Source organism: Triturus cristatus, chromosome 12 (genome assembly GCF_964204655.1).
Source record: "Triturus cristatus chromosome 12, aTriCri1.1, whole genome shotgun sequence".
NCBI classification, from domain to species: domain Eukaryota; kingdom Metazoa; phylum Chordata; class Amphibia; order Caudata; family Salamandridae; genus Triturus; species Triturus cristatus.
In genome coordinates, this window is record NC_140595.1 from 426,968,999 (window position 1) to 426,995,467 (window position 26,469).

At 45.5% G+C, this 26,469-nt stretch overlaps 1 protein-coding gene across 1 annotated transcript in view; it reads left to right on the forward strand.

The window, feature by feature from the left end:
* LOC146776058 (cocaine esterase-like) overlaps positions 1–26,469 on the forward strand; it is a 605,874-nt gene that overhangs the window by 334,512 nt on the left and 244,893 nt on the right. Inside the window, exon 6 of the mRNA XM_085638256.1 lies at positions 19,556–19,709. Coding sequence (XP_085494382.1) covers positions 19,556–19,709 — 154 coding nt within the window. The remainder of the gene's footprint in view (positions 1–19,555; positions 19,710–26,469) is intronic.

A 26,469-nucleotide genomic window follows, 5' to 3' on the forward strand; every position in this document is an offset into this window, starting at 1 on the left:
GTTGGTGGACGGGGGCTGTAAATGTGCAAAGAACTTTCAAATCTGTCCGCATGTAAGGCACAGTAAAAGAACAATAATTGTTTTGTTTTCCAATGATAGATTGCCCATAAGAGACGTTAAGAACTGTGGATTAATGGAAAACGAGAGCGTCATCATTTGTTATAGTGCCTGGCAGACATGGCGGCTAAAGAACAGTATTTACACTGAAGAACTGTGCTAGTCCTTTGTTGCTGCCTGTGATTTAAGTTCCGCCAATGATAAGAACAGAGATGCAATTTAAACACTTGCGAGACTGAAATGTCTTTTGTAATTGAGCACTGAGGAAGGCAAAGGTGGCGAAATGCATTTGCTCTACTGAATAAACAGAAGTCCCGAGAGTGCTTTTTGCCTGTTTTTGAGCTGTGGTATTACCGTGACTCACCCACGCGTTTGCAGGAGATGGCACCCGCCCTGAGTTAGGCAGATTGGGTGAACTGGTAGCGTATATTAAATTACTGCCTGAACCACCGAGGACACAATGCTGCATTATCCTATCGACCTGAAGGGTCGCCAATTATGGAATTGGTGTCTTGTTGCCATACAGACGACAAGCTGAGGGAATGCGGCTCATTTTGACCCACGGCAGTAGCGAGGGACATGTTAAATCATCAAGTTGGCACCAGTCTACGGTTGGTGGACGGGGGCTGTAAATGTGCAAAGAACTTTCAAATCTGTCCGCATGTAAGGCACAGTAAAAGAACAATAATTGTTTCGTTTTCCAATGATAGATTGCCCATAAGAGACGTTAAGAACTGTGGATTAATGGAAAACGAGAGCGTCATCATTTGTTATAGTGCCTGGCAGACATGGCGGCTAAAGAACAGTATTTACACTGAAGAACTGTGCTAGTCCTTTGTTGCTGCCTGTGATTTAAGTTCCGCCAATGATAAGAACATAGATGCAATTTAAACACTTGCGAGACTGAAATGTCTTTTGTAATTGAGCACTGAGGAAGGCAAAGGTGCTGAAATGCATTTGCTCTACTGAATAAACAGAAGTCCCGAGAGTGCTTTGTGCCTGTTTTTGAGCTGTGATATTACCGTGACTCACCCACGCGTTTGCAGGAGATGGCACCCGCCCTGAGTTCGGCAGATTGGGTGAACTGGTAGCGTATCTTAAATTACTGCCTGAACCGCCGAGGACACAATGCTGCATTATCCTATCGACCTGAAGGGTCGCCAATTATGGAATTGGTGTCTTGTTGCCATACAGACGACAAGCTGAGGGAATGCGGCTCATTTTGACCCACGGCAGTGGCGAGGGACATGTTAAACCATCAAGTTGGCACCAGTCTAAGGTTGGTGGACGGGGGCTGTAAATGTGCAAAGAACTTTCAAATCTGTCCGCATGTAAGGCACAGTAAAAGAACAATAATTGTTTTGTTTTCCAATGATAGATTGCCCATAAGAGACGTTAAGAACTGTGGGTTAATGGAAAACGAGAGCGTCATCATTTGTTATAGTGCCTGGCAGACATGGCGGCTAAAGAACAGTATTTACACTGAAGAACTGTGCTAGTCCTTTGTTGCTGCCTGTGATTTAAGTTCCGCCAATGATAAGAACAGAGATGCAATTTAAACATTTGCGAGACTGAGATGTCTTTTGTAATTGAGCACTGAGGAAGGCAAAGGTGCCGAAATGCATTTGCTCTACTGAATAAACAGAAGTCCCGAGAGTGCTTTGTGCCTGTTTTTGAGCTGTGGTATTACCGTGACTCACCCACGCGTTTGCAGGAGATGGCACCCGCCCTGAGTTAGGCAGATTGGGTGAACTGGTAGCGTATATTAAATTACTGCCTGAACCGCCGAGGACACAATGCTGCATTATCCTATCGACCTGAAGGGTCGCCAATTATGGAATTGGTGTCTTGTTGCCATACAGACGACAAGCTGAGGGAATGCGGCTCATTTTGACCCACGGCAGTAGCGAGGGACATGTTAAATCATCAAGTTGGCACCAGTCTAAGGTTGGTGGACGGGGGCTGTAAATGTGCAAAGAACTTTCAAATCTGTCCGCATGTAAGGCACAGTAAAAGAACAATAATTGTTTTGTTTTCCAATGATAGATTGCCCATAAGAGACGTTAAGAACTGTGGATTAATGGAAAACGAGAGCGTCATCATTTGTTATAGTGCCTGGCAGACATGGCGGCTAAAGAACAGTATTTACACTGAAGAACTGTGCTAGTCCTTTGTTGCTGCCTGTGATTTAAGTTCCGCCAATGATAAGAACAGAGATGCAATTTAAACACTTGCGAGACTGAAATGTCTTTGGTAATTGAGCACTGAGGAAGGCAAAGGTGCCGAAATGCATTTGCTCTACTGAATAAACAGAAGTCCCGAGAGTGCTTTGTGCCTATTTTTGAGCTGTGGTATTACCGTGACTCACCCACGCGTTTGCAGGAGATGGCACCCGCCCTGAGTTCGGCAGATTGGGTGAACTGGTAGCGTATATTAAATTACTGCCTGAACCGCCGAGGACACAATGCTGCATTATCCTATCGACCTGAAGGGTCGCCAATTATGGAATTGGTGTCTTGTTGCCATACAGACGACAAGCTGAGGGAATGCGGCTCATTTTGACCCACGGCAGTGGCGAGGGACATGTTAAATCATCAAGTTGGCACCAGTCTAAGGTTGGTGGACGGGGGCTGTAAATGTGCAAAGAACTTTCAAATCTGTCCGCTTGTAAGGCACAGTAAAAGAACACTAATTGTTTCGTTTTCCAATGATAGATTGCCCATAAGAGACGTTAAGAACTGTGGATTAATGGAAAACGAGAGCGTCATCATTTGTTATAGTGCCTGGCAGACATGGCGGCTAAAGAACAGTATTTACACTGAAGAACTGTGCTAGTCCTTTGTTGCTGCCTGTGATTTAAGTTCCGCCAATGATAAGAACATAGATGCAATTTAAACACTTGCGAGACTGAAATGTCTTTTGTAATTGAGCACTGAGGAAGGCAAAGGTGCCGAAATGCATTTGCTCTACTGAATAAACAGAAGTCCCGAGAGTGCTTTGTGCCTGTTTTTGAGCTGTGATATTACCGTGACTCACCCACGCGTTTGCAGGAGATGGCACCCGCCCTGAGTTCGGCAGATTGGGTGAACTGGTAGCGTATCTTAAATTACTGCCTGAACCGCCGAGGACACAATGCTGCATTATCCCATCGACCTGAAGGGTCGCCAATTATGGAATTGGTGTCTTGTTGCCATACAGACGACAAGCTGAGGGAATGCGGCTCATTTTGACCCACGGTAGTGGCGAGGGACATGTTAAACCATCAAGTTGGCACCAGTCTAAGGTTGGTGGACGGGGGCTGTAAATGTGCAAAGAACTTTCAAATCTCTCCGCATGTAAGGCACAGTAAAAGAACAATAATTGTTTTGTTTTCCAATGATAGATTGCCCATAAGAGACGTTAAGAACTGTGGATTAATGGAAAACGAGAGCGTCATCATTTGTTATAGTGCCTGGCAGACATGGCGGCTAAAGAACAGTATTTACACTGAAGAACTGTGCTAGTCCTTTGTTGCTGCCTGTGATTTAAGTTCCGCCAATGATAAGAACAGAGATGCAATTTAAACATTTGCGAGACTGAAATGTCTTTTGTAATTGAGCACTGAGGAAGGCAAAGGTGCCGAAATGCATTTGCTCTACTGAATAAACAGAAGTCCCGAGAGTGCTTTGTGCCTGTTTTTGAGCTGTGGTATTACCGTGACTCACCCACGCGTTTGCAGGAGATGGCACCCGCCCTGAGTTAGGCAGATTGGGTGAACTGGTAGCGTATATTAAATTACTGCCTGAACCGCCGAGGACACAATGCTGCATTATCCTATCGACCTGAAGGGTCGCCAATTATGGAATTGGTTTCTTGTTGCCATACAGACGACAAGCTGAGGGAATGCGGCTCATTTTGACCCACGGCAGTAGCGAGGGACATGTTAAATCATCAAGTTGGCACCAGTCTACGGTTGGTGGACGGGGGCTGTAAATGTGCAAAGAACTTTCAAATCTGTCCGCATGTAAGGCACAGTAAAAGAACAATAATTGTTTCGTTTTCCAATGATAGATTGCCCATAAGAGACGTTAAGAACTGCGGATTAATGGAAAACGAGAGCGTCATCATTTGTTATAGTGCCTGGCAGACATGGCGGCTAAAGAACAGTATTTACACTGAAGAACTGTGCTAGTCCTTTGTTGCTGCCTGTGATTTAAGTTCCGCCAATGATAAGAACATAGATGCAATTTAAACACTTGCGAGACTGAAATGTCTTTTGTAATTGAGCACTGAGGAAGGCAAAGGTGCCGAAATGCATTTGCTCTACTGAATAAACAGAAGTCCCGAGAGTGCTTTGTGCCTGTTTTTGAGCTGTGATATTACCGTGACTCACCCACGCGTTTGCAGGAGATGGCACCCGCCCTGAGTTCGGCAGATTGGGTGAACTGGTAGCGTATCTTAAATTACTGCCTGAACCGCCGAGGACACAATGCTGCATTATCCTATCGACCTGAAGGGTCGCCAATTATTGAATTGGTGTCTTGTTGCCATACAGACGACAAGCTGAGGGAATGCGGCTCATTTTGACCCACGGCAGTGGCGAGGGACATGTTAAACCATCAAATTGGCACCAGTCTAAGGTTGGTGGACGGGGGCTGTAAATGTGCAAAGAACTTTCAAATCTGTCCGCATGTAAGGCACAGTAAAAGAACAATAATTGTTTTGTTTTCCAATGATAGATTGCCCATAAGAGACGTTAAGAACTGTGGATTAATGGAAAACGAGAGCGTCATCATTTGTTATAGTGCCTGGCAGACATGGCGGCTAAAGAACAGTATTTACACTGAAGAACTGTGCTAGTCCTTTGTTGCTGCCTGTGATTTAAGTTCCGCCAATGATAAGAACAGAGATGCAATTTAAACATTTGCGAGACTGAAATGTCTTTTGTAATTGAGCACTGAGGAAGGCAAAGGTGCCGAAATGCATTTGCTCTACTGAATAAACAGAAGTCCCGAGAGTGCTTTGTGCCTGTTTTTGAGCTGTGGTATTACCGTGACTCACCCACGCGTTTGCAGGAGATGGCACCCGCCCTGAGTTCGGCAGATTGGGTGAACTGGTAGCGTATATTAAATTACTGCCTGAACCGCCGAGGACACAATGCTGCATTATCCTATCGACCTGAAGGGTCGCCAATTATGGAATTGGTGTCTTGTTGCCATACAGACGACAAGCTGAGGGAATGCGGCTCATTTTGACCCACGGCAGTGGCGAGGGACATGTTAAACCATCAAGTTGGCACCAGTCTAAGGTTGGTGGACGGGGGCTGTAAATGTGCAAAGAACTTTCAAATCTGTCCGCATGTAAGGCACAGTAAAAGAACAATAATTGTTTTGTTTTCCAATGATAGATTGCCCATAAGAGACGTTAAGAACTGTGGATTAATGGAAAACGAGAGCGTCATCATTTGTTATAGTGCCTGGCAGACATGGCGGCTAAAGAACAGTATTTACACTGAAGAACTGTGCTAGTCCTTTGTTGCTGCCTGTGATTTAAGTTCCGCCAATGATAAGAACAGAGATGCAATTTAAACATTTGCGAGACTGAAATGTCTTTTGTAATTGAGCACTGAGGAAGGCAAAGGTGCCGAAATGCATTTGCTCTACTGAATAAACAGAAGTCCCGAGAGTGCTTTGTGCCTGTTTTTGAGCTGTGGTATTACCGTGACTCACCCACGCGTTTGCAGGAGATGGCACCCGCCCTGAGTTCGGCAGATTGGGTGAACTGGTAGCGTATATTAAATTACTGCCTGAACCGCCGAGGACACAATGCTGCATTATCCTATCGACCTGAAGGGTCGCCAATTATGGAATTGGTGTCTTGTTGCCATACAGACGACAAGCTGAGGGAATGCGGCTCATTTTGACCCACGGCAGTAGCGAGGGACATGTTAAATCATCAAGTTGGCACCAGTCTACGGTTGGTGGACGGGGGCTGTAAATGTGCAAAGAACTTTCAAATCTGTCCGCATGTAAGGCACAGTAAAAGAACAATAATTGTTTCGTTTTCGAATGATAGATTGCCCATAAGAGACGTTAAGAACTGTGGATTAATGGAAAACGAGAGCGTCATCATTTGTTACAGTGCCTGGCAGACATGGCGGCTAAAGAACAGTATTTACACTGAAGAACTGTGCTAGTCCTTTGTTGCTGCCTGTGATTTAAGTTCCGCCAATGATAAGAACATAGATGCAATTTAAACACTTGCGAGACTGAAATGTCTTTTGTAATTGAGCACTGAGGAAGGCAAAGGTGCCGAAATGCATTTGCTCTACTGAATAAACAGAAGTCCCGAGAGTGCTTTGTGGCTGTTTTTGAGCTGTGATATTACCGTGACTCACCCACGCGTTTGCAGGAGATGGCACCCGCCCTGAGTTCGGCAGATTGGGTGAACTGGTACCGTATCTTAAATTACTGCCTGAACCTCCGAGGACACAATGCTGCATTATCCTATCGACCTGAAGGGTCGCCAATTATGGAATTGGTGTCTTGTTGCCATACAGACGACAAGCTGAGGGAATGCGGCTCATTTTGACCCACGGCAGTGGCGAGGGACATGTTAAACCATCAAGTTGGCACCAGTCTAAGGTTGGTGGACGGGGGCTGTAAATGTGCAAAGAACTTTCAAATCTGTCCGCATGTAAGGCACAGTAAAAGAACAATAATTGTTTTGTTTTCCAATGATAGATTGCCCATAAGAGACGTTAAGAACTGTGGATTAATGGAAAACGAGAGCGTCATCATTTGTTATAGTGCCTGGCAGACATGGCGGCTAAAGAACAGTATTTACACTGAAGAACTGTGCTAGTCCTTTGTTGCTGCCTGTGATTTAAGTTCCGCCAATGATAAGAACAGAGATGCAATTTAAACATTTGCGAGACTGAAATGTCTTTTGTAATTGAGCACTGAGGAAGGCAAAGGTGCCGAAATGCATTTGCTCTACTGAATAAACAGAAGTCCCGAGAGTGCTTTGTGCCTGTTTTTGAGCTGTGGTATTACCGTGACTCACCCACGCGTTTGCAGGAGATGGCACCCGCCCTGAGTTAGGCAGATTGGGTGAACTGGTAGCGTATATTAAATTACTGCCTGAACCGCCGAGGACACAATGCTGCATTATCCTATCGACCTGAAGGGTCGCCAATTATGGAATTGGTGTCTTGTTGCCATACAGACGACAAGCTGAGGGAATGCGGCTCATTTTGACCCACGGCAGTAGCGAGGGACATGTTAAATCATCAAGTTGGCACCAGTCTAAGGTTGGTGGACGGGGGCTGTAAATGTGCAAAGAACTTTCAAATCTGTCCGCATGTAAGGCACAGTAAAAGAACAATAATTGTTTTGTTTTCCAATGATAGATTGCCCATAAGAGACGTTAAGAACTGTGGATTAATGGAAAACGAGAGCGTCATCATTTGTTATAGTGCCTGGCAGACATGGCGGCTAAAGAACAGTATTTACAATGAAGAACTGTGCTAGTCCTTTGTTGCTGCCTGTGATTTAAGTTCCGCCAATGATAAGAACAGAGATGCAATTTAAACACTTGCGAGACTGAAATGTCTTTTGTAATTGAGCACTTAGGAAGGCAAAGGTGCCGAAATGCATTTGCTCTACTGAATAAACAGAAGTCCCGAGAGTGCTTTGTGCCTGTTTTTGAGCTGTGATATTACCGTGACTCACCCACGCGTTTGCAGGAGATGGCACCCGCCCTGAGTTCGGCAGATTGGGTGAACTGGTAGCGTATCTTAAATTACTGCCTGAACCGCCGAGGACACAATGCTGCATTATCCTATCGAGCTGAAGGGTCGCCAATTATGGAATTGGTGTCTTGTTGCCATACAGACGACAAGCTGAGGGAATGCGGCTCATTTTGACCCACGGCAGTGGCGAGGGACATGATAAATCATCAAGTTGGCACCAGTCTACGGTTGGTGGACGGGGGCTGTAAATGTGCAAAGAACTTTCAAATCTGTCCGCATGTAAGGCACAGTAAAAGAACAATAATTGTTTCGTTTTCCAATGATAGATTGCCCATAAGAGACGTTAAGAACTGTGGATTAATGGAAAACGAGAGCGTCATCATTTGTTATAGTGCCTGGCAGACATGGCGGCTAAAGAACAGTATTTACAATGAAGAACTGTGCTAGTCCTTTGTTGCTGCCTGTGATTTAAGTTCCGCCAATGATAAGAACAGAGATGCAATTTAAACACTTGCGAGACTGAAATGTCTTTTGTAATTGAGCACTTAGGAAGGCAAAGGTGCCGAAATGCATTTGCTCTACTGAATAAACAGAAGTCCCGAGAGTGCTTTGTGCCTGTTTTTGAGCTGTGATATTACCGTGACTCACCCACGCGTTTGCAGGAGATGGCACCCGCCCTGAGTTCGGCAGATTGGGTGAACTGGTAGCGTATCTTAAATTACTGCCTGAACCGCCGAGGACACAATGCTGCATTATCCCATCGACCTGAAGGGTCGCCAATTATGGAATTGGTGTCTTGTTGCCATACAGACGACAAGCTGAGGGAATGCGGCTCATTTTGACCCACGGCAGTGGCGAGGGACATGTTAAATCATCAAGTTGGCACCAGTCTAAGGTTGGTGGACGGGGGCTGTAAATGTGCAAAGAACTTTCAAATCTGTCCGCTTGTAAGGCACAGTAAAAGAACACTAATTGTTTCGTTTTCCAATGATAGATTGCCCATAAGAGACGTTAAGAACTGTGGATTAATGGAAAACGAGAGCGTCATCATTTGTTATAGTGCCTGGCAGACATGGCGGCTAAAGAACAGTATTTACACTGAAGAACTGTGCTAGTCCTTTGTTGCTGCCTGTGATTTAAGTTCCGCCAATGATAAGAACAGAGATGCAATTTAAACACTTGCGAGACTGAAATGTTTTTTGTAATTGAGCACTGAGGAAGGCAAAGGTGCCGAAATGCATTTGCTCTACTGAATAAACAGAAGTCCCGAGAGTGCTTTGTGCCTGTTTTTGAGCTGTGATATTACCGTGACTCACCCACGCGTTTGCAGGAGATGGCACCCGCCCTGAGTTTGGCAGATTGGGTGAATTGTTAGCCTATATTAAATTACTGCCTGAACCACCGAGGACACAATGCAGCATTATCCTATCGACCTGAAGGGTCGCCAGTTATGGAATTGGTGTCTTGTTGCCATACAGACGACAAGCTGAGGGAATGCGGCTCATTTTGACCCACGGCAGTGGCGAGGGACATGTTAAATCATCAAGTTGGCACGAGTCTAAGGTTGGTGGACGGGGGCTGTAAATGTGCAAAGAACTTTCAAATCTGTCCGCATGTAAGGCACAGTAAAAGAACAATAATTGTTTCGTTTTCCAATGATAGATTGCCCATAAGAGACGTTAAGAACTGTGGATTAATGGAAAACGAGAGCGTCATCATTTGTTATAGTGCCTGGCAGACATGGCGGCTAAAGAACAGTATTTACACTGAAGAACTGTGCTAGTCCTTTGTTGCTGCCTGTGATTTAAGTTCCGCCAATGATAAGAACAGAGATGCAATTTAAACACTTGCGAGACTGAAATGTCTTTTGTAATTGAGCACTGAGGAAGGCAAAGGTGCCGAAATGCATTTGCTCTACTGAATAAACAGAAGTCCCGAGAGTGCTTTGTGCCTGTTTTTGAGCTGTGATATTACCGTGACTCACCCACGCGTTTGCAGGAGATGGCACCCGCCCTGAGTTCGGCAGATTGGGTGAACTGGTAGCGTATCTTAAATTACTGCCTGAACCGCCGAGGACACAATGCTGCATTATCCTATCGAGCTGAAGGGTCGCCAATTATGGAATTGGTGTCTTGTTGCCATACAGACGACAAGCTGAGGGAATGCGGCTCATTTTGACCCACGGCAGTGGCGAGGGACATGATAAATCATCAAGTTGGCACCAGTCTACGGTTGGTGGACGGGGGCTGTAAATGTGCAAAGAACTTTCAAATCTGTCCGCATGTAAGGCACAGTAAAAGAACAATAATTGTTTCGTTTTCCAATGATAGATTGCCCATAAGAGACGTTAAGAACTGTGGATTAATGGAAAACGAGAGCGTCATCATTTGTTATAGTGCCTGGCAGACATGGCGGCTAAAGAACAGTATTTACACTGAAGAACTGTGCTAGTCCTTTGTTGCTGCCTGTGATTTAAGTTCCGCCAATGATAAGAACATAGATGCAATTTAAACACTTGCGAGACTGAAATGTCTTTTGTAATTGAGCACTGAGGAAGGCAAAGGTGCCGAAATGCATTTGCTCTACTGAATAAACAGAAGTCCCGAGAGTGCTTTGTGCCTGTTTTTGAGCTGTGATATTACCGTGACTCACCCACGCGTTTGCAGGAGATGGCACCCGCCCTGAGTTCGGCAGATTGGGTGAACTGGTAGCGTATCTTAAATTACTGCCTGAACCGCCGAGGACACAATGCTGCATTATCCCATCGACCTGAAGGGTCGCCAATTATGGAATTGGTGTCTTGTTGCCATACAGACGACAAGCTGAGGGAATGCGGCTCATTTTGACCCACGGCAGTGGCGAGGGACATGTTAAATCATCAAGTTGGCACCAGTCTAAGGTTGGTGGACGGGGGCTGTAAATGTGCAAAGAACTTTCAAATCTGTCCGCTTGTAAGGCACAGTAAAAGAACACTAATTGTTTCGTTTTCCAATGATAGATTGCCCATAAGAGACGTTAAGAACTGTGGATTAATGGAAAACGAGAGCGTCATCATTTGTTATAGTGCCTGGCAGACATGGCGGCTAAAGAACAGTATTTACACTGAAGAACTGTGCTAGTCCTTTGTTGCTGCCTGTGATTTAAGTTCCGCCAATGATAAGAACAGAGATGCAATTTAAACACTTGCGAGACTGAAATGTTTTTTGTAATTGAGCACTGAGGAAGGCAAAGGTGCCGAAATGCATTTGCTCTACTGAATAAACAGAAGTCCCAAGAGTGCTTTGTGCCTGTTTTTGAGCTGTGATATTACCGTGACTCACCCACGCGTTTGCAGGAGATGGCACCCGCCCTGAGTTTGGCAGATTGGGTGAATTGGTAGCCTATATTATATTACTGCCTGAACCACCGAGGACACAATGCAGCATTATCCTATCGACCTGAAGGGTCGCCAGTTATGGAATTGGTGTCTTGTTGCCATACAGACGACAAGCTGAGGGAATGCGGCTCATTTTGACCCACGGCAGTGGCGAGGGACATGTTAAATCATCAAGTTGGCACGAGTCTAAGGTTGGTGGACGGGGGCTGTAAATGTGCAAAGAACTTTCAAATCTGTCCGCATGTAAGGCACAGTAAAAGAACAATAATTGTTTCGTTTTCCAATGATAGATTGCCCATAAGAGACGTTAAGAACTGTGGATTAATGGAAAACGAGAGCGTCATCATTTGTTATAGTGCCTGGCAGACATGGCGGCTAAAGAACAGTATTTACACTGAAGAACTGTGCTAGTCCTTTGTTGCTGCCTGTGATTTAAGTTCCGCCAATGATAAGAACAGAGATGCAATTTAAACACTTGCGAGACTGAAATGTCTTTTGTAATTGAGCACTGAGGAAGGCAAAGGTGCCGAAATGCATTTGCTCTACTGAATAAACAGAAGTCCCGAGAGTGCTTTGTGCCTGTTTTTGAGCTGTGATATTACCGTGACTCACCCACGCGTTTGCAGGAGATGGCACCCGCCCTGAGTTCGGCAGATTGGGTGAACTGGTAGCGTATCTTAAGTTACTGCCTGAACCGCCGAGGACACAATGCTGCATTATCCCATCGACCTGAAGGGTCGCCAATTATGGAATTGGTGTCTTGTTGCCATACAGACGACAAGCTGAGGGAATGCGGCTCATTTTGACCCACGGCAGTGGCGAGGGACATGTTAAATCATCAAGTTGGCACCAGTCTAAGGTTGGTGGACGGGGGCTGTAAATGTGCAAAGAACTTTCAAATCTGTCCGCTTGTAAGGCACAGTAAAAGAACAATAATTGTTTTGTTTTCCAATGATAGATTGCCCATAAGAGACGTTAAGAACTGTGGATTAATGGAAAACGAGAGCGTCATCATTTGTTATAGTGCCTGGCAGACATGGCGGCTAAAGAACAGTATTTACACTGAAGAACTGTGCTAGTCCTTTGTTGCTGCCTGTGATTTAAGTTCCGCCAATGATAAGAACAGAGATGCAATTTAAACATTTGCGAGACTGAAATGTCTTTTGTAATTGAGCACTTAGGAAGGCAAAGGTGCCGAAATGCATTTGCTCTACTGAATAAACAGAAGTCCCGAGAGTGCTTTGTGCCTGTTTTTGAGCTGTGGTATTACCGTGACTCACCCACGCGTTTGCAGGAGATGGCACCCGCCCTGAGTTAGGCAGATTGGGTGAACTGGTAGCGTATATTAAATTACTGCCCGAACCGCCGAGGACACAATGCTGCATTATCCTATCGACCTGAAGGGTCGCCAATTATGGAATTGGTGTCTTGTTGCCATACAGACGACAAGCTGAGGGAATGCGGCTCATTTTGACCCACGGCAGTAGCGAGGGACATGTTAAATCATCAAGTTGGCACCAGTCTACGGTTGGTGGACGGGGGCTGTAAATGTGCAAAGAACTTTCAAATCTGTCCGCATGTAAGGCACAGTAAAAGAACAATAATTGTTTCGTTTTCCAATGATAGATTGCCCATAAGAGACGTTAAGAACTGTGGATTAATGGAAAACGAGAGTGTCATCATTTGTTATAGTGCCTGGCAGACATGGCGGCTAAAGAACAGTATTTACACTGAAGAACTGTGCTAGTCCTTTGTTGCTGCCTGTGATTTAAGTTCCGCCAATGATAAGAACATAGATGCAATTTAAACACTTGCGAGACTGAAATGTCTTTTGTAATTGAGCACTGAGGAAGGCAAAGGTGCCGAAATGCATTTGCTCTACTGAATAAACAGAAGTCCCGAGAGTGCTTTGTGCCTGTTTTTGAGCTGTGATATTACCGTGACTCACCCACGCGTTTGCAGGAGATGGCACCCGCCCTGAGTTCGGCAGATTGGGTGAACTGGTAGCGTATCTTAAATTACTGCCTGAACCGCCGAGGACACAATGCTGCATTATCCTATCGACCTGAAGGGTCGCCAATTATGGAATTGGTGTCTTGTTGCCATACAGACGACAAGCTGAGGGAATGCGGCTCATTTTGACCCACGGCAGTGGCGAGGGACATGTTAAACCATCAAGTTGGCACCAGTCTAAGGTTGGTGGACGGGGGCTGTAAATGTGCAAAGAACTTTCAAATCTGTCCGCATGTAAGGCACAGTAAAAGAACAATAATTGTTTTGTTTTCCAATGATAGATTGCCCATAAGAGACGTTAAGAACTGTGGATTAATGGAAAACGAGAGCGTCATCATTTGTTATAGTGCCTGGCAGACATGGCGGCTAAAGAACAGTATTTACACTGAAGAACTGTGCTAGTCCTTTGTTGCTGCCTGTGATTTAAGTTCCGCCAATGATAAGAACAGAGATGCAATTTAAACATTTGCGAGACTGAAATGTCTTTTGTAATTGAGCACTGAGGAAGGCAAAGGTGCCGAAATGCATTTGCTCTACTGAATAAACAGAAGTCCCGAGAGTGCTTTGTGCCTGTTTTTGAGCTGTGGTATTACCGTGACTCACCCACGCGTTTGCAGGAGATGGCACCCGCCCTGAGTTAGGCAGATTGGGTGAACTGGTAGCGTATATTAAATTACTGCCTGAACCGCCGAGGACACAATGCTGCATTATCCTATCGACCTGAAGGGTCGCCAATTATGGAATTGGTGTCTTGTTGCCATACAGACGACAAGCTGAGGGAATGCGGCTCATTTTGACCAACGGCAGTAGCGAGGGACATGTTAAATCATCAAGTTGGCACCAGTCTACGGTTGGTGGACGGGGGCTGTAAATGTGCAAAGAACTTTCAAATCTGTCCGCATGTAAGGCACAGTAAAAGAACAATAATTGTTTCGTTTTCCAATGATAGATTGCCCATAAGAGACGTTAAGAACTGTGGATTAATGGAAAACGAGAGCGTCATCATTTGTTATAGTGCCTGGCAGACATGGCGGCTAAAGAACAGTATTTACACTGAAGAACTGTGCTAGTCCTTTGTTGCTGCCTGTGATTTAAGTTCCGCCAATGATAAGAACATAGATGCAATTTAAACACTTGCGAGACTGAAATGTCTTTTGTAATTGAGCACTGAGGAAGGCAAAGGTGCCGAAATGCATTTGCTCTACTGAATAAACAGAAGTCCCGAGAGTGCTTTGTGCCTGTTTTTGAGCTGTGATATTACCGTGACTCACCCACGCGTTTGCAGGAGATGGCACCCGCCCTGAGTTAGGCAGATTGGGTGAACTGGTAGCGTATATTAAATTACTGCCTGAACCGCCGAGGACACAATGCTGCATTATCCTATCGACCTGAAGGGTCGCAAATTATGGAATTGGTGTCTTGTTGCCATACAGACGACAAGCTGAGGGAATGCGGCTCATTTTGACCCACGGCAGTAGCGAGGGACATGTTAAATCATCAAGTTGGCACCAGTCTAAGGTTGGTGGACGGGGGCTGTAAATGTGCAAAGAACTTTCAAATCTGTCCGCATGTAAGGCACAGTAAAAGAACAATAATTGTTTTGTTTTCCAATGATAGATTGCCCATAAGAGACGTTAAGAACTGTGGATTAATGGAAAACGAGAGCGTCATCATTTGTTATAGTGCCTGGCAGACATGGCGGCTAAAGAACAGTATTTACACTGAAGAACTGTGCTAGTCCTTTGTTGCTGCCTGTGATTTAAGTTCCGCCAATGATAAGAACAGAGATGCAATTTAAACACTTGCGAGACTGAAATGTCTTTGGTAATTGAGCACTGAGGAAGGCAAAGGTGCCGAAATGCATTTGCTCTACTGAATAAACAGAAGTCCCGAGAGTGCTTTGTGCCTATTTTTGAGCTGTGGTATTACCGTGACTCACCCACGCGTTTGCAGGAGATGGCACCCGCCCTGAGTTCGGCAGATTGGGTGAACTGGTAGCGTATATTAAATTACTGCCTGAACCGCCGAGGACACAATGCTGCATTATCCTATCGACCTGAAGGGTCGCCAATTATGGAATTGGTGTCTTGTTGCCATACAGACGACAAGCTGAGGGAATGCGGCTCATTTTGACCCACGGCAGTGGCGAGGGACATGTTAAATCATCAAGTTGGCACCAGTCTACGGTTGGTGGACGGGGGCTGTAAATGTGCAAAGAACTTTCAAATCTGTCCGCTTGTAAGGCACAGTAAAAGAACACTAATTGTTTCGTTTTCCAATGATAGATTGCCCATAAGAGACGTTAAGAACTGTGGATTAATGGAAAACGAGAGCGTCATCATTTGTTATAGTGCCTAGCAGACATGGCGGCTAAAGAACAGTATTTACACTGAAGAACTGTGCTAGTCCTTTGTTGCTGCCTGTGATTTAAGTTCCGCCAATGATAAGAACAGAGATGCAATTTAAACACTTGCAAGACTGAAATGTCTTTTGTAATTGAGCACTGAGGAAGGCAAAGGTGCCGAAATGCATTTGCTCTACTGAATAAACAGAAGTCCCGAGAGTGCTTTGTGCCTGTTTTTGAGCTGTGATATTACCGTGACTCACCCACGCGTTTGCAGGAGATGGCACCCGCCCTGAGTTCGGCAGATTGGGTGAACTGGTAGCCTATATTAAATTACTGCCTGAACCGCCGAGGACACAATGCTGCATTATCCTATCGACCTGAAGGGTCGCCAATTATGGAATTGGTGTCTTGTTGCCATACAGACGACAAGCTGAGGGAATGCTGCTCATTTTGACCCACGGCAGTGGCGAGGGACATGTTAAATCATCACGTTGGCACGAGTCTAAGGTTGGTGGACGGGGGCTGTAAATGTGCAAAGAACTTTCAAATCTGTCCGCTTGTAAGGCACAGTAAAAGAACAATAATTGTTTTGTTTTCCAATGATAGATTGCCCATAAGAGACGTTAAGAACTGTGGATTAATGGAAAACGAGAGCGTCATCATTTGTTATAGTGCCTGGCAGACATGGCGGCTAAAGAACAGTATTTACACTGAAGAACTGTGCTAGTCCTTTGTTGCTGCCTGTGATTTAAGTTCCGCCAATGATAAGAACAGAGATGCAATTTAAACATTTGCGAGACTGAAATGTCTTTTGTAATTGAGCACTGAGGAAGGCAAAGGTGCCGAAATGCATTTGCTCTACTGAATAAACAGAAGTCCCGAGAGTGCTTTGTGCCTGTTTTTGAGCTGTGGTATTACCGTGACTCACCCACGCGTTTGCAGGAGATGGCACCCGCCCTGAGTTAGGCAGATTGGGTGAACTGGTAGCGTATATTAAATTACTGCCCGAACCGCCGAGGACACAATGCTGCATTATCCTATCGACCTGAAGGGTCGCCAATTATGGAATTGGTGTCTTGTTGCCATACAGACGACAAGCTGAGGGAATGCGGCTCATTTTGACCCACGGCAGTAGCGAGGGACATGTTAAATCATCAAGTTGGCACCAGTCTACGGTTGGTGGACGGGGGCTGTAAATGTGCAAAGAACTTTCAAATCTGTCCGCATGTAAGGCACAGTAAAAGAACAATAATTGTTTCGTTTTCCAATGATAGATTGCCCATAAGAGACGTTAAGAACTGTGGATTAATGGAAAACGAGAGTGTCATCATTTGTTATAGTGCCTGGCAGACATGGCGGCTAAAGAACAGTATTTACACTGAAGAACTGTGCTAGTCCTTTGTTGCTGCCTGTGATTTAAGTTCCGCCAATGATAAGAACATAGATGCAATTTAAACACTTGCGAGACTGAAATGTCTTTTGTAATTGAGCACTGAGGAAGGCAAAGGTGCCGAAATGCATTTGCTCTACTGAATAAACAGAAGTCCCGAGAGTGCTTTGTGCCTGTTTTTGAGCTGTGATATTACCGTGACTCACCCACGCGTTTGCAGGAGATGGCACCCGCCCTGAGTTCGGCAGATTGGGTGAACTGGTAGCGTATCTTAAATTACTGCCTGAACCGCCGAGGACACAATGCTGCATTATCCTATCGACCTGAAGGGTCGCCAATTATGGAATTGGTGTCTTGTTGCCATACAGACGACAAGCTGAGGGAATGCGGCTCATTTTGACCCACGGCAGTGGCGAGGGACATGTTAAACCATCAAGTTGGCACCAGTCTAAGGTTGGTGGACGGGGGCTGTAAATGTGCAAAGAACTTTCAAATCTGTCCGCATGTAAGGCACAGTAAAAGAACAATAATTGTTTTGTTTTCCAATGATAGATTGCCCATAAGAGACGTTAAGAACTGTGGATTAATGGAAAACGAGAGCGTCATCATTTGTTATAGTGCCTGGCAGACATGGCGGCTAAAGAACAGTATTTACACTGAAGAACTGTGCTAGTCCTTTGTTGCTGCCTGTGATTTAAGTTCCGCCAATGATAAGAACAGAGATGCAATTTAAACACTTGCGAGACTGAAATGTCTTTTGTAATTGAGCACTGAGGAAGGCAAAGGTGCCGAAATGCATTTGCTCTACTGAATAAACAGAAGTCCCGAGAGTGCTTTGTGCCTGTTTTTGAGCTGTGATATTACCGTGACTCACCCACGCGTTTGCAGGAGATGGCACCCGCCCTGAGTTCGGCAGATTGGGTGAACTGGTAGCCTATATTAAATTACTGCCTGAACCGCCGAGGACACAATGCTGCATTATCCTATCGACCTGAAGGGTCGCCAATTATGGAATTGGTGTCTTGTTGCCATACAGACGACAAGCTGAGGGAATGCTGCTCATTTTGACCCACGGCAGTGGCGAGGGACATGTTAAATCATCACGTTGGCACGAGTCTAAGGTTGGTGGACGGGGGCTGTAAATGTGCAAAGAACTTTCAAATCTGTCCGCATGTAAGGCACAGTAAAAGAACAATAATTGTTTCGTTTTCCAATTGTAGATTGCCCATAAGAGACGTTAAGAACTGTGGATTAATGGAAAACGAGAGCGTCATCATTTGTTATAGTGCCTGGCAGACATGGCGGCTAAAGTACAGTATTTACACTGAAGAACTGTGCTAGTCCTTTGTTGCTGCCTGTGATTTAAGTTCCGCCAATGATAAGAACAGAGATGCAATTTAAACACTTGCGAGACTGAAATGTCTTTTGTAATTGAGCACTGAGGAAGGCAAAGGTGCCGAAATGCATTTGCTCTACTGAATAAACAGAAGTCCCGAGAGTGCTTTGTGCCTGTTTTTGAGCTGTGATATTACCGTGACTCACCCACGCGTTTGCAGGAGATGGCACCCGCCCTGAGTTTGGCAGATTGGGTGAACTGGTAGCCTATATTAAATTACTGCCTGAACCGCCGAGGACACAATGCTGCATTATCCTATCGACCTGAAGGGTCGCCAGTTATGGAATTGGTGTCTTGTTGCCATACAGACGACAAGCTGAGGGAATGCGGCTCATTTTGACCCACGGCAGTGGCGAGGGACATGTTAAATCATCAAGTTGGCACGAGTCTAAGGTTGGTGGACGGGGGCTGTAAATGTGCAAAGAACTTTCAAATCTGTCCGCATGTAAGGCACAGTAAAAGAACAATAATTGTTTTGTTTTCCAATGATAGATTGCCCATAAGAGACGTTAAGAACTGTGGATTAATGGAAAACGAGAGCGTCATCATTTGTTATAGTGCCTGGCAGACATGGGGGCTAAAGAACAGTATTTACACTGAAGAACTGTGCTAGTCCTTTGTTGCTGCCTGTGATTTAAGTTCCGCCAATGATAAGAACATAGATGCAATTTAAACACTTGCGAGACTGAAATGTCTTTTGTAATTGAGCACTGAGGAAGGCAAAGGTGCCGAAATGCATTTGCTCTGCTGAATAAACAGAAGTCCCGAGAGTGCTTTGTGCCTGTTTTTGAGCTGTGATATTACCGTGACTCATTAATCTCTAGATACATCGGGGTTGGACAGGAGTGCAGATAGTCAACCTGGAACACATACATCAGGTTCCGGAACCTAAGCCTGGCTGTTAACATGCATTGAAGATGCTGACATATTATTGGTTACACTGAGGGGGGATGCATGTGTCAAACCTGAATGCCAGGAACTGGGGTTGGAATCCCTCACCACATGCTGGGGAAATGCTGTGTACCTACACTTAATGTACCGTTGGTTTAGGATGTTTTTCAGTATTCCTTTTTTCAATGTAATAATTTTACCCTCTACTTTGGTACTTCTACAGCTGCAATAAGCAAATTTTGTTAAATTTTTTTGCCCCGAATTGGGGACAGATACATGTAAGTACCAATAAAAAAAAGTTTTAAATAAAAATCTCTACGTTGTTTAACATCCCTTTTTTATTTCTCTTTCAGCACCGGGGACGAACATGCTCGCGGTAATTGGGGTTTTCTGGATCAAGTGGCTGCTCTCCAGTGGATTCAAGAAAATATTGCCAGTTTTGGAGGCGATCCAAATTCAGTCACCATATTTGGAGAATCCGCAGGCGGAGTTAGCGTTTCTGCACTGGCAAGTATAGGCTCTCTGTCTGCATTTTCATAAAGATTTGTAAGCATTGTTTTCCTCAATATATGCCCAACTAAAAAGTGTCCATCATTCCCAGAGCACTCTTCTTGCTTGCCTCATAGGAAGCACTGACATCTCTAGAAGGGGACCAGATGGGCCCGTGACCTTGTACACACATATTTGTCCAACTGCCGTTCACTGCAAAGCAGCGTCATTTGCTTAAGATGTTTAAATCTGAGTTTTATTATATGTTTGTATATATTTATGTACAATAAAATCTGCAGAACCCCCCAAAAACATTTTTTTTTATTTGACCTTAGGGGTTGTCCCTCTGGGTCCCCTCCACAGGGCTCACATGCTCAGTGTACACCCTACCCTGCCCTCATATATCTTTTTATTTGTTTTATTGTTTTGGACTCTGGACCACCAGTGGAGGTTTCAACTTTTCCTTCAGGTTGCAGCAAGCCAATCACAATGCATGGTTGAGCATGCAGATCTGTCATAGATCTGCAGTGGAAATATGCAAAGTTTTTTAGCCACTGACCACCATTATGCTAATTAAGCCCCGGGGACCACCACCTCCCCAGGGCTTTATAAACAAGCATTTACAATGCAACGGTCTCGGCATTGTTAAAGTTAGAGCTATTGGCATTGCTCATGACATTATTTTTGTTTATGTTTTTGTTTTTAAAACATTTAAAGAAACGCCATTGTTATTTACAATGTCAATAGCTTAATCTCTCTCAAATGCGAGACCTATTGCATTTGCACCCACACACAGAGCCACACACAAAGCCACCCACACACACAGAGCCACCCACACACACAGCCACCTAAACACACAGAGCCACTCACATAGAGCAACCTACACACAGAGTTACCCCCACACAGAGCCACCCACACAGAGCCACCCACACACAGAGCCTCCCACCCACACACACAGATCCTCCCACCCACACACACAGAGCCAGTTATGGTGCTCTTTGTGCTATTATTGCAAGCTCTTCAATAAAAAGAATACAAAAAAAAAAGATATCTACTATCATTAGCATACAGGGCAACGATTTATGAGGAGGCTTTTGGGGTGCAAGGTAGCTCCACAAGGGGATGTCTTCTTATATGAAATAAGTCCAGAGGGCATCAATTGCAGAAATAGGCAGGGCAGCCACCTTGTATACGCCATGTAGCTTTATTAACATGTACAGGATAATACAGGATTTGGAACTTAAAGATGTTTTTGGTCCCAATGTTCTTGCCTCTACCAAGTATTAAGGACAGTCTTATTTTTATTGTGTGGCATCCAATAAGTGTAACGATTTTAAACAACTGAATCAATAAAGTTGTTCACCCAGTCATGCTTTGTAATAAAGAATTTCAACATGCAACCTTAAGCTTCCTGGATTCTTGCTTTCCTCTATCTCATTTTGTCATGGAGGGCCTCCATGACAAAATGAGATAGAGGAAAACAAGAAAAGCTTATTTTGGACTCGCTTTAGCTCAAAGATTTTTTCTGGGTCTGAAATGATTTCAAAACAATGAAAACCAATGAAAACATAGGGGCAGATTTACAAGACCTTGCGCCACTTTTGCATCACTTTGCCCATGTTAAAAGTGACGCAAAAGTGGCGCAACGGGCTTGTAAATCTGTCCCATAGTGGGGCTTATTTACAAGGCCCTTGTGCCAATTTTGCGTCATTTTTAACATGGGAAAAGTGACGCAAAAGTGGTGCAAGGGGCTTGTAAATCTGCTCCAGTGTTCCTAATTCTCGTGGCACTACCGTGTATCCAATCTGTGTTTAGTTCTAGATGCTGTGTCTAGCATATGTGCTGTCCCTGCCTTAGGTAATAATTATTATTGTGAGGTTGCATCATCATTGTACTCCTATGTCAGCCTTTGGCAGCTGTCATGATGTACCGCTATTCGTGGTACTTTGTGTTGACAAATATTGCACATGGGGCATTTTGATCATAACAAAACCTGCTGTGTGTGTGCTGATGGCAAATGTATTTCTTTTCTTTTGTCCATCGGAAACCTGTGATGCGTAGTCGGACCACTACTTGCTTGGGTATTTTTAACCCAAGAAGAACCCACTCCTCCTATAAGTAGGCCTAAGCTGGGAATTATATAATATTCTGTTATTGATTACAACTCTTATTGAACACATAATGAAACGTTGATGTTGATGTATCTCCTTCATAGCAGTAGTAGGTAACGTTGATGTGCCATATTACTCTGTAATTTATTACCGGCTAGGCACTGTTGGAGCAGGTGTGCACAGGTATATTTGACATAATACATGTACCGCTGCATCATACTTCACTTTCAATTCAACATGGTTCTTTTCCCTTGAAGCAGATTTGCTATTTTTAATTTTATTATTTGTAGCATTTTCAATCCTGTGGTTAAAAAGATCAAAGTCTCAATGTCATTCAATGTTCCTACTTTGAAGTAAAAGGTATTTGTGTGAAATCTGCGGACTGCAATGAGTAGTACAGTAGCATGGTCATTTTTCCATGTTTGTCCAAGAGGTGTCGAGCATTGCTATCTAGATGAATTTCAAAGGAAGCCTTTGAAGAGGATACATTTTCCTATTCAGTCTTGGTTGCACCAGAGGTCACCAGTACTTACCCCACCAGGTAATTTTTTTAGAGCGGGCTGCAGGTGATGAGACTGGTGCCCTTAGTCCTTACTGTTGCTCCAGTAGTGGGGCACCTTGGTGTGAGGGCCTTGCATCCAGGAGATTGGCCCCTCACACTTTGCAGCTTTGGAGCCTACCTGTTGTTTGTTGTGCCTTGAGGTGGGGGCCAAGTCCTCCGAGAACCGGGTGATTACTACGGAAGCGGGAGAGTGCTGGACTACACTCCCCTGACTCCCTTGCTGCCATCGCCACTGCCGCAGCCCCAGGAGGTGCCTACAAAGCCACACCACGACCCCCGCAGCGCGGGAAGTCTACCTGTTGTTTGTTGTGCCTTGAGGTGGGGGCCAGGTCCGCCGAGAACCAGGTGATTACTACGGGAGCGGGAGAGTGCTGGACTACACTCCCCAGACTCCCTTGCTGCCATCGTCACTGCCGCAGCGCCAGGAGGCGCCTACAAAGCCTCACCGCGACCCCCGCAGCGCGGGAAGCCTCCCCTTTCATGCCCTCCGTTTTGCCACTCACCTATCTCCTCTCACCGTCTGACGCCTCCCTCCTGTATCCCGTTGCTTTCCCGTATCCTCGGACTCGGCTTCCTCTCGTAACCAGGAAGAGTGGGGAGCATTCTGCACATGCGTAGAGTCAGCGACAGAACAACTGACGGTTAAAGACATAGAAGACGGCAAAACAACAGGTGAAAAAGAGGGCAGACTATTCCGAAGTCAGTTTAACGTTGAAATAGCCCGCCTTCATTCAGTGACGTAAAACAGCCAATTGGCAGAAAAAGTTAGTCAGTGGTGCTGAAATATAGGGGAGAGCCCCAGCACGGACCCGACATGAAGTTCGTATATAAGGAGGAGCACCCGTTCGAGAAGCGGCGGTCCGAGGGCGAGAAGATCCGCAAGAAGTATCCCGACCGTGTGCCAGTAAGAATTGGGGCAGGGGAAGGGGCATGGAGTGTGACCAGACACCCGCTCTGAAAAGACACCTCTGCCTTTCTCCGAGGTCAAGAAGAAATGCCTCGGAGAAAGGCAGCGTCGTTTTCGGATTCGGGGGCGTGTTTTGCTTTTCTCTCCTCTAGCCATTGGCTGGAGGAGATAATTAGATTTGTTGCAAAAAACACGCCCCCGAATCCGAAAAGGACGGGGCCTGTTCGGAGTGACTGACCTCTTCTCCAATGGCTGGCCAGCATTCAAGAGGCCAGCCAATGGAGAACAGGGGAGAAGAGGGGCGGGTTCAAGCCCCTCTTCTCCAAGTCATTAAATCTCCGACTTCCGGTTCTGCCTTCGGCAGACCGGCGGTCCTCGACCTAAAAATAGTGGAGGGGGGCCACACGGACCCCCCCTCCTGGAGCTTTAATATGCCCCAGGGACCAACAATTCCCAGGGGCCAAAAACATATTTAAAAGTGGCAGTGGGCAGCACGGCTCCCTTCCACAGCCATATATGGCCCCGGGGACCACCACCTTCCTGGGGCCATCCCCGAGTAGAACCAAGGAGGTGGGCCACATGTCACTCCTCATGGAACCTGCAGAGCTTTCATCTCTTTCAAAGAGATGAAAGTTTTGCTCTCTCATGCAGGCAGCTGCATTTTCAGCAACTCCCTGTGTGCTGGAGCACTGATGGATCTCGCAGAAGTGCAATAGACAGGAAGCCGACTGGGACCAGAAGGCCTAGAGGCTCCCTCCTCAGTCCCCAGCATGCAAACTGGGTGCCCTGGGTGGGGTCAGGTCACCCAGGGAGACGAGAACGGGCCCTGGGTGATGAGGTCCCCAGGTCCAAAATTGGCCCAGGGAGGGGGGCCACCTGCCTCCCTCCCCCATTAAATTACAGCCAGGCCCCGGAGATGGGGTACCTGAGGCCACAATTGGCCCAAGGAGGAGGCCACATGCTCCACTACTCCCATTAAATTTTGGCTGGGCCCCAGGGAATGGGGTCCCCGGGGCGGTTCTGGCCCTGATGCTCATGTCACAGAAATTAAACCTCAACAGGAAGCACTTACAAATATAAACATAGCAGGTGCCCTAGCTGAAGCTTCACTTCTGTAAAAGAGAAATGATCCTAACTCCTGAGCATGGCGAAGGCAAAGCAAGTGGGCTTTCTCTGCAATTCCATATCGAAAGACAGTCTGAAATGCTTAGTGGAGGTGAATGCATCGTTGATCTAGTGGAGTGGAATGTGTCGTGGATGTGACTAGTGGGTCCTTTGTTTTCCTTACCTGGTGAGAGCACAGTCCATGGTTCTCCATTTAAACTCCTAAGAATAATCGAATGTACAAATCACTTGGAATCTTCACCATTTCGCACCGTCCACATTAGTAGTGTGCAGGCGTTTACCTACCTTTTGCCAGGATGAAGGACAGCTTAGCAAGCTCCCTCCAGTACGTTTCCCACCAATTTTGGTGACTTGTTCTTGATGCCGAGGAATATCAGGACATCTCCACCAAACAAAGAAGCACTTTCAAGCCCACTCAGGCACTCTCACACCCACTCACAGACCCCCTCACACACTCCCTTAGACACTCATGTACCATCTCAGACATCCTCTCAGATACTCACGCACACACTCACAGACACACTCAGACACTCATGGACCCACTCACAGACCTTTCCTTTAGTCTTTATTCGATTTGACAAAAATCATAAAAGACACAAACACAAATCAAAACACTACATATAAAAACACATTAAAATTGTTAAGTTCATCAATAAATAGGTTAAAAAATTGATTCTAAAAAAAGCATTAAACTAATCAAGCTAACAGCAAATTTAACAATATATAATTAATAAACCCCCATCAACTACAGTGTTGTAAAATCGTTTTACAGAATTTCACACTAGGCAACAACGATGTGGGTTGCATGGGGAGGAATTATCTGTGGTTTGCTAGAGGCTTTCGCCCTTAGGTTCCATGCCCAACCCAAAAATTTTGCTAATGGGATAGAAATGGTTGGAGAAGTGCTGGTGCATAGAATTCTTAAAGCAACGGCACTGCTCGTGGTACCCAAGTTCCTACACAATGGTGACAACCACACTCGCCTAGGAACAGCTAATGCTGGACAGACGAACAGTAGATGGGCAATAGATTCTACATGTACCCCACAAGCAGGACAGATTTCTTCATTCGGACTAGACCACCTGCCTGTAAGAGACTTGATTGGAAGAGAACCTGCTCTCAGCTGGAAATACAGCTTCCTGTCTCTAGGCTTTGTGATCAGGTCCCAGTAAGGTTCAAAGGCGGGCGTGAACTTCACCTCTAGGTAGCGACCAGCCATCCCATTAGGATTTACACGACTCCATACCTGGTGGTTAACTCGCTCCCAATAAATAGCTTTCATAACTTTCTTTGGGGGAAACTGCGCAGTTGTTGGGTCACTCCATAGCCCCACCATGCCCATGACTGTTAAGGTCTGGCGGAGCTGCCTCAGCCATTCAATTTTGTGAAAGACATCTAGATCTATGACATCAATAATCCCTTTGGCATACAAAGAGAGCTCGGGAGTAGTCCAGAGCCTTCGCCGATATAAAATCGGGCGTAATCTGGCGATGTCTGCAATGGCATTCCTGCCAAGCTCGTACCTTACAGGGACCATAGGTGAACTCTGCGGGAGGCTTGTTATGCTACGGAGAAAATAATTTTCTGCTGTTGTTAGGGGAATCAACCGATTAAACCCCCATAATTCTGCCCCATACAAAACTGAACCCAGGGCCTTTGACTCGTAAACTTGGAGTACAGGTTTAACGGGCTTGGTAAAAGACTTTTTGTGTTCTCTTATCAGGGTTCCTGAGATTTGCCTAAGCTTCAGGGCGGCTACCTCAATGTGCTTATCCCACTTGCTGCTACTGGTTATATGTATGCCCAAGTAGACAAAGTTGGAGACCCTTTCTATTTGTTGCCCATCCAGGAAGAACTTACTCACTCTACGATTTGGATGCGGATTGAAGGCCATAAGTTTAGTCTTGGCCACATTTACCTCCAAACCATGGTCAAGACAAAATTCCTCAAAGACTTTTAAAGCTCTCTGCAAGCCATTTGGAGTTTTTGATACAATTAACGTATCATCCGCAAACATTAATATCGGAGTAGTAACTCCAGCAAGTTTTGGGGCATCAATAGTGGCGTTGAGCA